The sequence below is a fragment of the Callorhinchus milii genome, unplaced genomic scaffold (assembly GCF_018977255.1).
Source record: "Callorhinchus milii isolate IMCB2004 unplaced genomic scaffold, IMCB_Cmil_1.0 Scaffold2, whole genome shotgun sequence".
Classification (NCBI taxonomy): domain Eukaryota; kingdom Metazoa; phylum Chordata; class Chondrichthyes; order Chimaeriformes; family Callorhinchidae; genus Callorhinchus; species Callorhinchus milii.
In genome coordinates this window covers 100,135,325-100,148,793 of record NW_024704743.1, presented here as the reverse complement: position 1 = coordinate 100,148,793, position 13,469 = coordinate 100,135,325, and the positions used below count along the sequence as shown (strand labels likewise).

Below are 13,469 nucleotides of genomic sequence, written 5' to 3'. Positions count from 1 at the left end.
TGCATTCCAGATCCGAACAACTCACTGTGTTGAGAAATTTCTTCTCACCTCCCCTCTGTTTCTTTTAACAACTATTTTAAATCTGTATCCTCGGGTTACCAACTCACCCACTCGCCAGTGGAAATAGTTTCTCTTTGTTCACCCTATCAAATTCCCTCATAATTTTGAAAACTTCTATTAAATCTATTAAAATGCTGGGATTTGTTACACTTTTATGCCAGGAAAAATGACCAGACATTCTTTGTAGAAACAGCTAAAAGTTATTTTCTCACAGATGTGAAGTAGGCACCACTCACTGGATTCAATGCAACGACACCCCAGTGAAGTTTGCGCGCTTCCCTGTCACTGGGCTGGTGGAAGGTCGATCCTACATCTTCCGTGTACGCGCTGTCAATAACGTTGGAATCAGCAGACCATCCCGTGTATCTGAGCCTGTTGCAGCCCTGGATCCTTCTGACAGAGCTAGATTGAAGGGTAAGTAGGCTTTTCTGTCATATCTTACATAGACAGAGGAAAGGTGTAAAGAGTGACACGGAATAGGGCTCTATTGCTGTTACAAGCACTTTTAATGCATTTGTCCTGTGATCGAAACAAGCCAACAGTGTTTAAAATTAAAATCCACAGAATGTCGACACTTAACTCCCTCACGCTCCCATTTATCAGAGAATCTAGAACCTTTTAACAATTACAATGATTTACATTTATATAGCATGTTTCATGTCGAGATGCTCTAAGTGTTTTGCAGAGCTGGCTGGGAGCACAAACTGAGGAGGGGAGGGTGTGAGGAAGGTGGCCACAATTGGATCCCCCCAAACAACAACGCTTCCAACCCTACATGAACCACTCTGTAGAAAATGTCCCAGTGAAGTTGAGGACTGTCTCCTCACAGGGACTAAGTGGAGTAAGAGGATGAATTATCCTTATGCTGTTCTTACACACTTTCAAACACCAAAATTGTGATGAAGGCTTGGAGACAGGTAATCTGCCCTTTCTGGGTTCTTGGTCTGAGAGTCCAGACAATATGAGGAGTGCAAGCAAAAGAGAAAGACTTTGCCTCACTTTTCAAGTGAAGTAATAACTCATGCGGCGCATATCCCTTGACCTTTACGAGTAAGGACAGACTAGGACAGTAAGTATCCGTGGCCTAATTGATAGTGGAGAATGGGTGAAGGCTGCATCACATTCCTTTTCTTTAACCGTTCTTTCCTACCTCTATTGTGCTTACTTCTTGGGAGAAATTCCACCTGGGTCTGGACTCACTCTAGTTGTGCAACATTTAGACAATCCAGAATTTGATACATTGTTTGAATTCAGTTTAAATTTTGTAGTTGGCTTTCTATAGTTCTTAAAAGAACATACATAAAAGTGTCTTCAAAACAAAGATTATATTTAAGAATGTATCAAATTCTGAATGCTCTAAATTGGTACATAAGTACAGTAAATCTAGACCCAGGTGGAATTTCTTCCCACACGTTATAGAAGAGTCTAATTTTCAGTATTTCTCAATGGGATTCCTTAATCTAAGTCATACAAATAGACAACTTTTGGTAATTATTGAATTCCACTGTGAGGTGATCTACTCCCAGAGTAAAGCTAATTGGGAATTCTAAGAAGATTTCTTATTAAGGAATTCCATTATTATCACAAATTCTGCTGCAAAGAACTCTTATCAAACATCTGTTCAGTATAAATCTTTGACTCCATGTATTCTTAAACTTCAGGCATACAATCAGCACCATGGACTGGACAGATCATTGTTACAGAAGAAGAACCAGCAGGTAAAATAGTCACATAGAATGATATGGAACAGAAACAATCTATTTGGCCCAACTAGTCCATGACATCTCTGTTCATTTGTATTTATGTCTTTTTTCTGTCTTTCGTGGATGAAGCTATGCAGTTAACAATTCAGAATATAATATTTTCTATATTTAAAATGTCTTGTGCAACATTTCACTGTAGGTTTTGTTGTGTTTATAGCAGTGAGAAACAATGTTATCAGTCAGTTGTCTCAGAGTGTATGAGGTGGAACAATTTTAGATCTTTCACTCTCAATCATTATTCACCAGTGATTCAGATTAACCATTTCCCCCCCTTTCTGTTCATTTTGTTCCCATGTTTATCTCTTTTCTCCTGAAATTGACTACTCATGTTCAGTACAGTTCCACGAAGCCAATGGTTCCACTCTGGTATCTTGTCCGAGTATAAGGCCTGTAAAGTTTTAAACTGTTCAAAAATAGGAAAGCATCACAACACAGCTGTTGCTCCCTAATGTGCACATATCCAATTTCTGCATTAATGTCTGGATATATCAGTCTAACACAGAGTAAAGAGCAATATTTTGACTTGTATCCCAACAGAAGGTGTTGTGCCTGGCAAACCAACAGAGCTGACTGTTACTGAAGCTACCAAGAATTATGTTGTCCTCAGCTGGAAACCTCCTGGTCAACGTGGCCATGAAGGAATCATGTACTATGTAGAGAAGGTAAATATATCAAGACATGTGGACAAAACAATATAATATGGGACCTACATTTCTAGAAATCAACCATAACATTTACAAAGATGAGCAGTAATATTTTAGATATAATTTTGCAGGAACCCCTTTGTCATCACAGTGTGCCTGAGGTGATTGTCGTGCTGTAATAATCTCCAGTCTTCGCTGAATAGGAAACCCATCAGAGAATATGGATTTCAACTCACACACTTGCTTGATTAAAACCCATAATCTAAAGAGTGTATAGCGTTAAAGAGGTACAGTAACATCCAGACAAAACAAGATTTTATCCTCTTGGAAGAGTAAATGTGACCTTAGGTTTAGGTAGTGGGTATGGCCTTGCTGGTCTTTTTAATCTCAAATGTGAGAACCTATCACCATAGTATCACCATACACATGTTTAATGTGTAACCACTAGTGTGATATAGTGTGCCCAGTGCTCATGTGTTATGTCATTGCCTCACTTGGCATTTAAACATTATATGACACAATATCCTCTGTTTATCCAAGTGAGATGTGTTGCTGCAGCTTTTAGTTGACATGATGAATGGTTGGTGTTCCGTGTTACATGCTACAAATACATAGGCATATAACATAACAACAACAAACAACAAAATTACATTTGTAAAGCGCTTTTCAGGTCGGGAGGACGTCCCAAGGCACTGAAAGCAAGCAAGGAGGTAACGGTAAATGTGTACAGGACCACACTAGGCCACAGTTGGAGTATTTTGTGCTACCCTATTGAACGGAAGGATATAAATGGAATGTAAAGTGTGCAGTGCAGATTCATTAGGGTATTCACAGAGATCAAGGGTTCCAGTTCTGAATGAAACAACAACAACAAAATTACATTTGTAAAGCGCCTTTCATTCCAGGAGGACTTCCCAAGGAACTGAAGTCGGGGATTAGGACCTGAGCATGGTGGGTGGTGGGGGCAGGGTTGGGATGAAGGAGGACAGAAAGGTAGAAGGGTGGCTGAAAACATGGTTGAAAAGGAGGGTCTTGAGTCGTCCCTTGAAGGAGGTAAGGGAGGGAGCAAGGTGACGAGATTGTGGGATGGACTTCCAAAGGGTGGGAGCAGGGAGGCTGAAAGCCTGGCCATCAATGATAGGGTGGGTCGGGCAGGAGACATGGAGCAGGCCAGAGCCAGCAGAGCAGAGGGAGTGGACAGGTTGATAGGGGTTCAGCAGGTCAGAGATGTGGGGATGGGGGGCAAGGCCGTGGAGGACCTTGAAGGCGAGGATGAGGATTTTGAATTCTATCCTCTGAGGGATGGGGAGCCAGTGGAGCCAGGTGAGGGTGGGGGTGATGGGGTCACAGAGCCTGGTGCAGAAGAGGACATGAGCTGCAGAGTTCTGGATGATCATGGAGGGAAGAGTTGGGGAGGACGACAAGAAGGGAATGACCCAACAGAGATCTTGAAAACATGAGAACGTAGGGATGTGTTCATTGGGGCCGAGGAGATAAAGGGGTGACCCAACAGAGATCTTGCTTCCAAAGGTTATGATATGGGGTAAGTAGTTATAGATTTTTTCCACTGTATCTATTACTATTTATTATTATCTATTACTAAATCAGTAGGAGAGGACACAAATTTCACATAATTGCAAAAAGAACAGAAGGGGAGGTTAGAAAACATTTCTAAGGAATGTGGAATTCTCTGCCACAAACCTTTGCTCAAGTGGAGTTCATGATTTATTTTAAAAAGGAATTGGAAAGATCCTCAAAGAAGAAGAAGAATATTAAAGGATATGGGGAGTGAGCGGCATGTGAATGAGACGAGCAGGGAAAAAACTCTAGCGCAGACTGACTGGGCCAAGAGGCCTGTTTCTGTACTGCAACATTCAATGAGGGAAAAAGGGAGAAATTCTACTTTCCGTTTCTTAAGTAATGCTGGGAATTATTAAGGAACATTTCATCAAATGGACATAATTTGTGGTTAAAATGTGTCCTTGACCAGTCTTTAGGCCAAGGACACTTTTTAATCACAAATTCTGTGGTTGGGAATGGTTAAAAAAATGTGTTATCTCGTAATCGATTCAATAACCTTCGACAACTGTCAAATGTGTAATGAGGTGTTGTATCTTTCACTCCATTATATGCACAGAAATGTTTTGTGGGAACTGATATGTACCCTTGTTGATATCAGTGCGTTGCAGGTGCTGATGATTGGCAGAGGGTTAATGCAGAGATTCCTGTGAAATCTCCACGCTTTGCTTTGTTTGATCTGGCTGAGGGCAAATCATACTGTTTCCGTGTGCGCTGTGCCAACTCCGCTGGCATCGGTCCACCATCTGAAGCAACAGAGGCTACTGTTGTGGGAGACAAGCTTGGTAAGTATGAGTTGCCTGTATGAATTGGGATCAATGGTACGACTGCTATTCTGGCCTGCCATCAGACCTTCTGGTAATGGCGAGCAAAAATGGGTCATTAACTGACCTCTGAGGTGGTGTCATTCCTAAATATGTTTATGCTGAACAAAAATCAACACATTGTTTACTGAGAAGCAAAGATAAAGGACCAAAGACCAAAGACCAAAAGTTCTCCTTAGCCCTTCATTTCAGTTTGTACACACTAGTTGGCAAAATTGACTCTACTTATATTTTTATTCAGTAAATTTCAGTCAATTATTCATTAATTGGAAAAAAAACACATTATTCCATCTCCTTATGATATTGAACTGATTTCATGCAGGTACTAATTCTCCTGATACTTGCACAAGGGGCCGAGTGATAAATAATGCCAAAATGCAATAACTATGAGTTTTATTAACAGGTGTCAGCCTAGCTCATTTGGTAGCACTCTCACCTTTGAGTCAGAAGAGCCTTGGAACCCATTTTGTCAATGCTGACACTCCTATGCAGGTTTGGGCGGTGTGCTTCATTGTCGGAGGTGCTGTCCTTCGGATGAGACATTGAATTGAGGACCCGGCTACCTGTCCAGGTGGATGTTAAAGATCCTATGATCGCATTCAAAAAGAGAAGGGAGTTTCCCCCGGTGTCCTGGCCAACAATGCCCTAAATAAAATTGGTCACTCACTCCAAAGCTGTTTGAGGAACATTGCTGTGTGCAAATTGGCTGCCATATTTGCCCACAAAATACACACAGTCACACAACTTTACAGTGTATCCTGTGAAGCACTTTGATATGTCTTGATTATATGATAAGGTGCTTTATCAAATGCAATAATTATTATTATATAATAACTGATATAACCAAAGACATTTTTCTATGTAGATATTCCAAAAGCCCCTGGTTGCATTGTGCCCTCAAGGAACACTGACACCTCTGTTGTTGTCAGTTGGGATGAGTCAAAAGATGCCAAAGAGTTAGTGGGATACTACATTGAAGCAAGCATCTCTGGATCTGGCAAATGGGAACCTTGCAATAATAAGCCAGTGAAAGGAAGAAGGTAATAATCTAAAAGAAGGTGGGTAGAGAAAGAAACAACATATGGTTGAATACTGTTTTTTTATCCCTTTAATATGGGATAAAATACCAGTATTGAATGGCTTGAAGAATGGCCTGCAATGTTCACTGAGCTTGGCAGTGTTACAATGGATGTAATGTTACTCATTCCAACTGCGTAGTTGTGGGTAAGTGAAAGAGACGAGCATCACTGACATTTGTATGAAAATAAATGAGGTAAAGTATAACGTTTTTGCATTTTCAGATTTCATATGTAGCTATTTACTACTAATATTGGCCATTTGTGGAGTTCTGCAGCTCAGTGGTTAGAGCAGTTGCTGCACAAGTAAGAGACCTGGGTTTGATTCCAAGCAGGGCAAAACCTTGGGCAAGTTTCCTTACTCCACATGCCTCTGTTTATCTAGTAGTAAGTAGGAACCCGATTGTTAGTCGATTGCCTAATCACTTTTCCGGGGGTAATGATTCCTTCAAAAAAATAAAGTAATAATAAATAAATAAGTAAATTGGTCACTCAATCCACGACTGTTTGTGGGACACTGCTGTGTGCAATTGGCTGACACGTTTCGCCCACAAAATATAGTCAATTCACTTTACAGTACATTCTGTGAAGAGCTTTGAGACGTCTCGAAGATGTGATAAAGGTTCATATCAAATGCAAGGATTGTTATTATTATTTTCTGACAGCTTCAATGCACATTACTTGCATCGTTGCAAAAGAAGCAATGATACAATGTTGTTTTGAGCAAACACAATACTTCTGAATCTGATAACCAGTGCTAGCAAATCTTCTTTGAGCTTTGTGTATTTTGTGAGAGTCAGAAGAATGGAAACTGATCTGCTGGCAAGTCCAATGGACATTTTTTAAAGACTTCAGGCCAATTCATTGTGTTGGAGTCAGTTGTTGTTGGTGCATGGTAGTGGGAGAGTGGGGGGTGGGGGTGTGTGTCACATCCTTGGCCAGTTTTAGCCATTGACTGGGCTCATTGATCACATTTATCGTCGTTGTGATCAATGTCATATCACACAGCGCAATCTTCATTCCAGTTTGTGGCGAAATAAAAAGCTCTGTCTTGGTATAACTATATATAACTAAAATTGGTTGTATATAATATGTTATGTCCACCAAACTCAATAAAATTTTGATTTAACAAATAACTAATGCAAATCATTGCAAACATGGTAATCTGAAAATAAACTTTTTCTGTTTTGTAGGTTTATTTGTCATGGGCTGCAAACTGGTCAGGTATATGTATTCAAAGTCAGGGCTGTTAATGCAGCTGGACTCAGTGACTTCTCGCAGGATTCTGAACCATTGGAGGTCAAGGCAGCTCTAGGTAAGTACAGAACAATAAGCTGATATTATCTGAGCTCAGATTTTTGATAGTAAAGATGTTTATCATTGATTTTACTTTTCAAATAATGACAAACTGTTTTCACAGCGCCATCATGTTGTTGTGGTTCTTCACTGTATTGTACCTGTATTGCACCCCATTGTACCTGTATCACATGGAAAGTTTATTGTTTACCACTCATCCTATCCATTAGCCACTGTATGAAATCTCACATGAGACTCCTTCACAGTCATATGCTTCAAAGTGTACTCGAGCAATGGACTACCAGCTTTCCTTCAGCATAACGTAATGTATCCCTTACAACACCACCCTGTGCATATCCTGTCCATACACACGTAATTTAACTCCTTTGCTGACCTGCATTTGCTAACATTTTGTGGCTAGCTGCTTGTCTTAAAAATGTAAGAGTGCATCTAACCCTTATTATTCCTGTGAATGCTAATAAATATATTAAATAATCCTTGCATTTAATATAGCACCTTATCATGTCATTATGATAAGTACTTCACAGGATATACTGTAAAGTAGTTGACTGTATTTTGTGGATGAATGTGTTAAAAATTCTCTCATCTTATATAAGCAAACCAAAACTCATTGTATGACGCACCAAACACACAGGAATCATCAAAAAATATCAAAAGCATCTCTCATTCATTATCGTAGCAATTTCATGCAAACTTCAAAGAATTTAATTGAAGTGATAATGAATGCCAATGAAATAGACTTAACAAAGAATTTATTTAAAGCGCCCCAAGACAGTTTTAAATAAGTTGCAATTCTGCATTGAACACAACAGAATACTTGTGATCAGATTATATTTCATTAGTGGAATCAGTCATAGTTATTGAATAAACTGAAGTAATTTACTAAAGCAATTTTGTTTCCTTCCTTATTTGATCAAATATGTTATAATGTGTGTCATGCAATGAATTTACTGGTCAAAATGATCATTGAAGGCATTTTTCAAATTCTGAAATAAATTTGGAAATATCCTTGTAGTCATATTAGTAAGCAATTGTCTTCCTAATGCATGTGAAGAGGGAAATTGCTTACATCAAGCAATGTTATTTTATTTTCTGGACAAGTGATACACAGNAAAAACTAAAATGAGTTGTTTGCCAAACGACAAAGTCTGGAGCAAAGTGCTTGTCTATTATAGAAACTGTGTGTTCTGTTCCTTGTCTGGAGCCTTGCCTGTCAATGGTGTTAAATCTCAGTAAGATATATTTTCTTGCATCCCTTTTCTTGTTCTGTGTTGGCATCACTGGTTGTCTTCATTTTCTTCATTCTTGAGAAAAAATGAAGTATTTCTTGTTATGTGTTACGTGAACGTGTGCCCTGATGAATTACTTTATTTAACTCTAGGAAGAGGAGTACCTCATGGTGTGTGTCCTGAACAAAGTGGTAAAACTGATGCACTAACAGAGAGGAGGGCACACTGGGATGGAATAACAGAAAGAAGTGCACTTTGGGGTGCAATAACAGAAAAGAGTGCGCACTTGGATGGCCTAACAGAAAGCAGTGCACAAGTGGATGTATTAATAGAAAGTCGAATACACACGGATGAATTAATAGAAAGCAGTGTACGCTGGGATGACAAGCATGAGACATCTCAGCTCGCACACGACACTGTACTAAGTTGTGATGTTGTGCCTAACAGACGCTCGGTGCCCACTAGCCGTGATAATTTACCTTGCACAGTACCAGATACACCAGAGAAGGTAAATGCAGAAATGGCACGTAAGTCTACCTTCAGAAGTCCAAAGGTAGAAGATATGCACAAGGAGAACGATTTAGGTGAGAAATCAGGGAAACATTACAGTTGCCATTGCTCAATTCTATGATGAGATTAGGTCTTGTGCAATATCTGATAGCACACTCAGTCCCATCCATTGAGAAAATATCAGGAGGACCAAGAACAAAGATGAAAAGTTTATCTATATTTATTGTGCTTGATACTGTTTTTTGACATACCCACAACAACAGCACTAATTACTGGGGGAATCCATATCTTTGTTCTTTATGGATGTTGCTTTCAGCGTTCCATAAAAAAGATAAAATAATGTGCAAGAGATGGTGTATAGAATATTCTGGCACCCATCTGGTAAGATCCATTTCATTTGCAATGAGTTTTGCCATATCAACATTCAATTGCAATGTAAAATTCGCCAGTTTTAACCAACAAAATGCTTCTTCATAGAAGGGTCACCAGAATTCTATTCTCCTCTCAGTTCCACCATTGAGAGCATTTGCTATTTGGAAGAGAGGTGATCTCATTAACTGTTCTCAATGGTTTGTGCTTAATGTTGAATGGGATCAATTATAATTTCTTGCACCACTTCATTCTCTTTATTCCAACTGAGTTCATTTGGCATTTTATCTAAGGGATCTTCAATGACTTTGACAAGTTGACATGTTTGACTTGACGCACCGGATTGCTTGAAAGAGAGCTTGAATACTGTAACCATCTGAAGTCCTTTATCAGAGCCAGATTAAGAATTTTCAGGGCCCTGAGCACATTTGTATACTTACCACATTTCTATGCCACATCAACTTCATCTTTGAGGTGCTGTTTGGTTGGAGCTCAGGTCTTGCAAGTCCATGTGACTTAGAGGGGATGAATGGAAACTCGGTTTCTTTGGGCTTTTACAGCATTTGCACAGTTTGACTGGGTTTGAAAATAGCAGTAAAATCTCTTTTACAGCTTGCAAGCACTGAAACTGCCATTCAGATTGAGTTAGGCCAGTATCTCCTGAACACAATGCAATACAAATTTATATGTATTTAGTGCCTTTCACGTCGGATTGACATCCCAAGGCACTGGACAGTCTAAGGTTTGTACCCGAGCTGGGGGTGGTGGCTGAAGGGGTGGGAGACAAAGGGGAAAGATGGCCAAAAAGCAGAGTCAGAGAGGAAGGTCTTGAGATGGACGTTGAAGGAGGTGAGTCTAACAAACTCGGGCAAGAAATTCCAGAGGGTGGGGCTGTTGAGCTGAAAGCAGGTGGAGGGGATACACTTAAAGCAGGCCGGTGCCCATTGTATATTTACTTGGAAGCTTTTCTCTGTGGTGCAAATAATAATTCTATTACTCAGCAATGGGGTAATTTACTAAGGTGTTAATACCCTAAACGGGAGCCTCCCACAGATGAAGTAGAGCACTGCACTGATTTAAATTTGCTCTCACTTGTGTGAAACACACTTTTGTAATTCATGAGCACTCTATGGATGGTTGCATTCCACAACCACGTGTGTTAACCTACATCTATTTGCATTGTATTCTGAGTTGATGCATTTTAATTCATTTTTACTTTTTGAAGGTGTTTTCTTTTTTTCAAAAAAAATCTCTCTGCACTACATTGTATTCCCTAGGAGTGAGCACGTGACTTGGTCCCAGATTCTGCTGTTGACACTGTAATTGTCCAGTAGGAGTTAAGTGAGAGTGTCCCTTGGCGTCTCACTTAGTTATACTCCATAATTTGCCAAGAACTGTCGGCTTCAGCTTGGCTCTTATCAATGTCGCTGCTCACGACTATTTCATGTCGCACAATATATCGTGGCCTCTGCCATTTTTTTATTTCCCAGTCTCAACTTTAGGTCCTGTTTGATTCTCAAATAGTCAAATTCTCAAATAGTCTCCTGGTGGCTATGTATTAATGCTCCGTATAGTTATGTGGAGCTGTTAGATGGCTAGTGGGGGAAATTCCATCTGGATCTTGATTTTTTTATTTATGTAGTGTTTCAGAGCATCCAGAATTTTGAAAATTGTTGAAATCGCTTTTAACTTTGAGGTCGGGTTTCTGTAATTCTTAAGAGAAGGGTCAGAAAACCGGCTTCAAAATTTAGGCTGCATTTAAGATTTTGCCAAATTATGGATTCTCTGCAATGATACATAAATAGTATAAATATAGACCTGCAGAATCCCTCCCCATAAAATGTTTTATGTTTCTATAGCATATCACCAGATTTTAAAATGGTCAAAATATTCCTGGTCCAATGCACAAAAAGTCTATTATTCTAAAAAGGTCCAAGCTGCTGGAGTCCAAAATTACTCCCCAAATCTCCCCCTTCCTGCCCCTTCCCCAACCCTCCTTCCCAATCCTTCCCTCCTCCTCTCTTGTGTTTCCTTTATCCACCAGACTATTGGAAGATTTACAAAATGTTCCTAATAGTAAAAATTGTATTCAAATATATGAGTTATAAAGTGGAACTATTAATGAGTGTGAATGTACTGACTCTTCAAACAGTTTCTCCAGACCCACCTTATGGGATCACAGTTCTTGAAAGTGTCCGTAACTCTATGGTCCTGGGATGGAAGGAACCCAAATTCCATGGAGGTTCTGAAATCACTGGCTACTTTGTGGATTACTGTGAAGTCATTGATGGCATCTGTAGCAAGTGGCACGAAGGCCACATCAAAGCCATAAGTGAACGGGCATACAGGGTAGGTTGTTTTGTTGAAGTACCATCTAGTTTGTAAAATATAACAGCAGTCAGTGTGACTCTTAATATGTCTGGGTGTGAATGCAATATCTATAACATTTCTCCTTCAATTCTTGACCTTGTTATTTGCTTCTCCCAGATTGAGAACCTAAAGGAAAACATGGTGTATCAGTTCCAAGTGCGTGCATCCAATGTGGCTGGGGTTGGTCTACCATCTCTGCCGAGTGACAAGTTCAAGTGTGAGGAGTGGACCATTGCTGTTCCAGGCAAGTCTAATAATTCTTTTTGACACGCTACCTACTTTCAGGTGCAAGATCAGGATTAGAAATGCTCTTTACATAAACGGAAACAATGTGCTCCACTGGCTCCAAAATATACATACTGAATATCACACTTGCTTTATACCAAAATAATCCTTATGATTAAGCCATTTCCATATAATACTATACACATTCACTTGTTGTTCCCTAAATAAAAGCAAACTCTACAGTTAGTGCAAAAGAGCCAACATTACTTTAAGAGTTAAAGTCCCATATAAATATTGAAAGGACAACAGGCATCCAAATATTTGCCTAGGTTTGAGATAGACGGACACTTGAGGCAACTTTTGTTCCTGTACGCAACCAATGTGACTGATGGCAAACAACATTGTCACAATACTTTATATATTTATATATTTTAAATTTGTAACAATACCAATTTGAGCACACTTCGCAGGACATGAGAGGGACCACTGCTCACCAGATGTGACAAATTTTATACATAATGAGATTCCCCATTACCTCTAATGTTGTTCCATGGAGGAGGATGAGAAACAACATGTAGCAGTTCCACATTATTAGCTCACTGATAGCATCGACAAAACATCAGCCAGGACTCCAGTGAAAAATTGCTCCCACCAAGAGTATTGCAATAACATTGTTTTCAAACAACAACAACAAGATTACATTTGTATAGCGCCTTTCACGTCGGGAGGACATCCCAAGGTCCTGTAAGGGTTCAAAGCAGCTAATGATGTGCATCAGACTTCTTTGGATCTCTTGAAATCACAACTGGTGCCTAATAAAATCCATTTGTTTACAAGTAGGAATATTAGTACAATGGGTTAGTATATTTACCTCTATAACCTTAGTTAGAAGGATTGTTACATAGTCCACACTGACACTCCAATCCAGTACTGTGGGACTGCAACATTGTCTTTCAGATGAGACTTGAAAAACAAGGTACCATCTGCCTGTTCAGGTGGACGTTAAAACCATATGGTGACATTCAAAAAGAGAAAGGATTTTCTCCCTCTGGCTTGACCAACAATTCTTTTGCTGTTTATGGGATTTACATTTCACAAATTCACCTACAAATACGGTCACAATGCTTTACAGAAAATGTTGTGAAGCACTTTGTGACATTCTCAGCATTATAGGCATTGTATCAAATGCAACGATTATTATTATAATTATTTTACAACATGGATGTAATGTTTCAACAGTGAAATATATTATGACTATTTTCTTTTTATTTGCAAATGGCTAATAATGGTGCATTGAAGGCAAAAGTGGTAATGTTCACAAAATATAAGTTTAGTAAGTAACAGAAAATAATTGATTTTATCTCAACCACCTTTTTGGTACTGCATTCTCTGCATAAGCACTGTCAATCCTGCACCATGAGAAATATATTTTATACAGGAATACATAGGAAATTGTGAAAATGATAAAGTCATTTGGCCCATTAACTATTTCACAAACTGTTAC

At 39.3% G+C, this 13,469-nt stretch overlaps 1 protein-coding gene across 5 annotated transcripts in view; it reads left to right on the top strand.

Annotated features, from left to right (window-relative positions):
* The window catches only part of LOC103183458 (myomesin-1), a 76,220-nt gene that overhangs the window by 29,015 nt on the left and 33,736 nt on the right, over positions 1-13,469 (top strand). For 3 of the 5 annotated variants that reach the window (XM_007900940.2, XM_007900939.2, XM_007900941.2), the window contains 9 exons: positions 275-474; positions 1,722-1,778; positions 2,361-2,485; positions 4,647-4,830; positions 5,735-5,909; positions 7,139-7,260; positions 8,644-9,075; positions 11,523-11,719; positions 11,858-11,984. In XM_007900940.2, the coding sequence (XP_007899131.2) occupies positions 275-474; positions 1,722-1,778; positions 2,361-2,485; positions 4,647-4,830; positions 5,735-5,909; positions 7,139-7,260; positions 8,644-9,075; positions 11,523-11,719; positions 11,858-11,984 (1,619 nt within the window). The remainder of the gene's footprint in view (positions 1-274; positions 475-1,721; positions 1,779-2,360; positions 2,486-4,646; positions 4,831-5,734; positions 5,910-7,138; positions 7,261-8,643; positions 9,076-11,522; positions 11,720-11,857; positions 11,985-13,469) is intronic. The other 2 variants (XM_007900943.2, XM_007900944.2) reach the window with 1 other exon arrangement.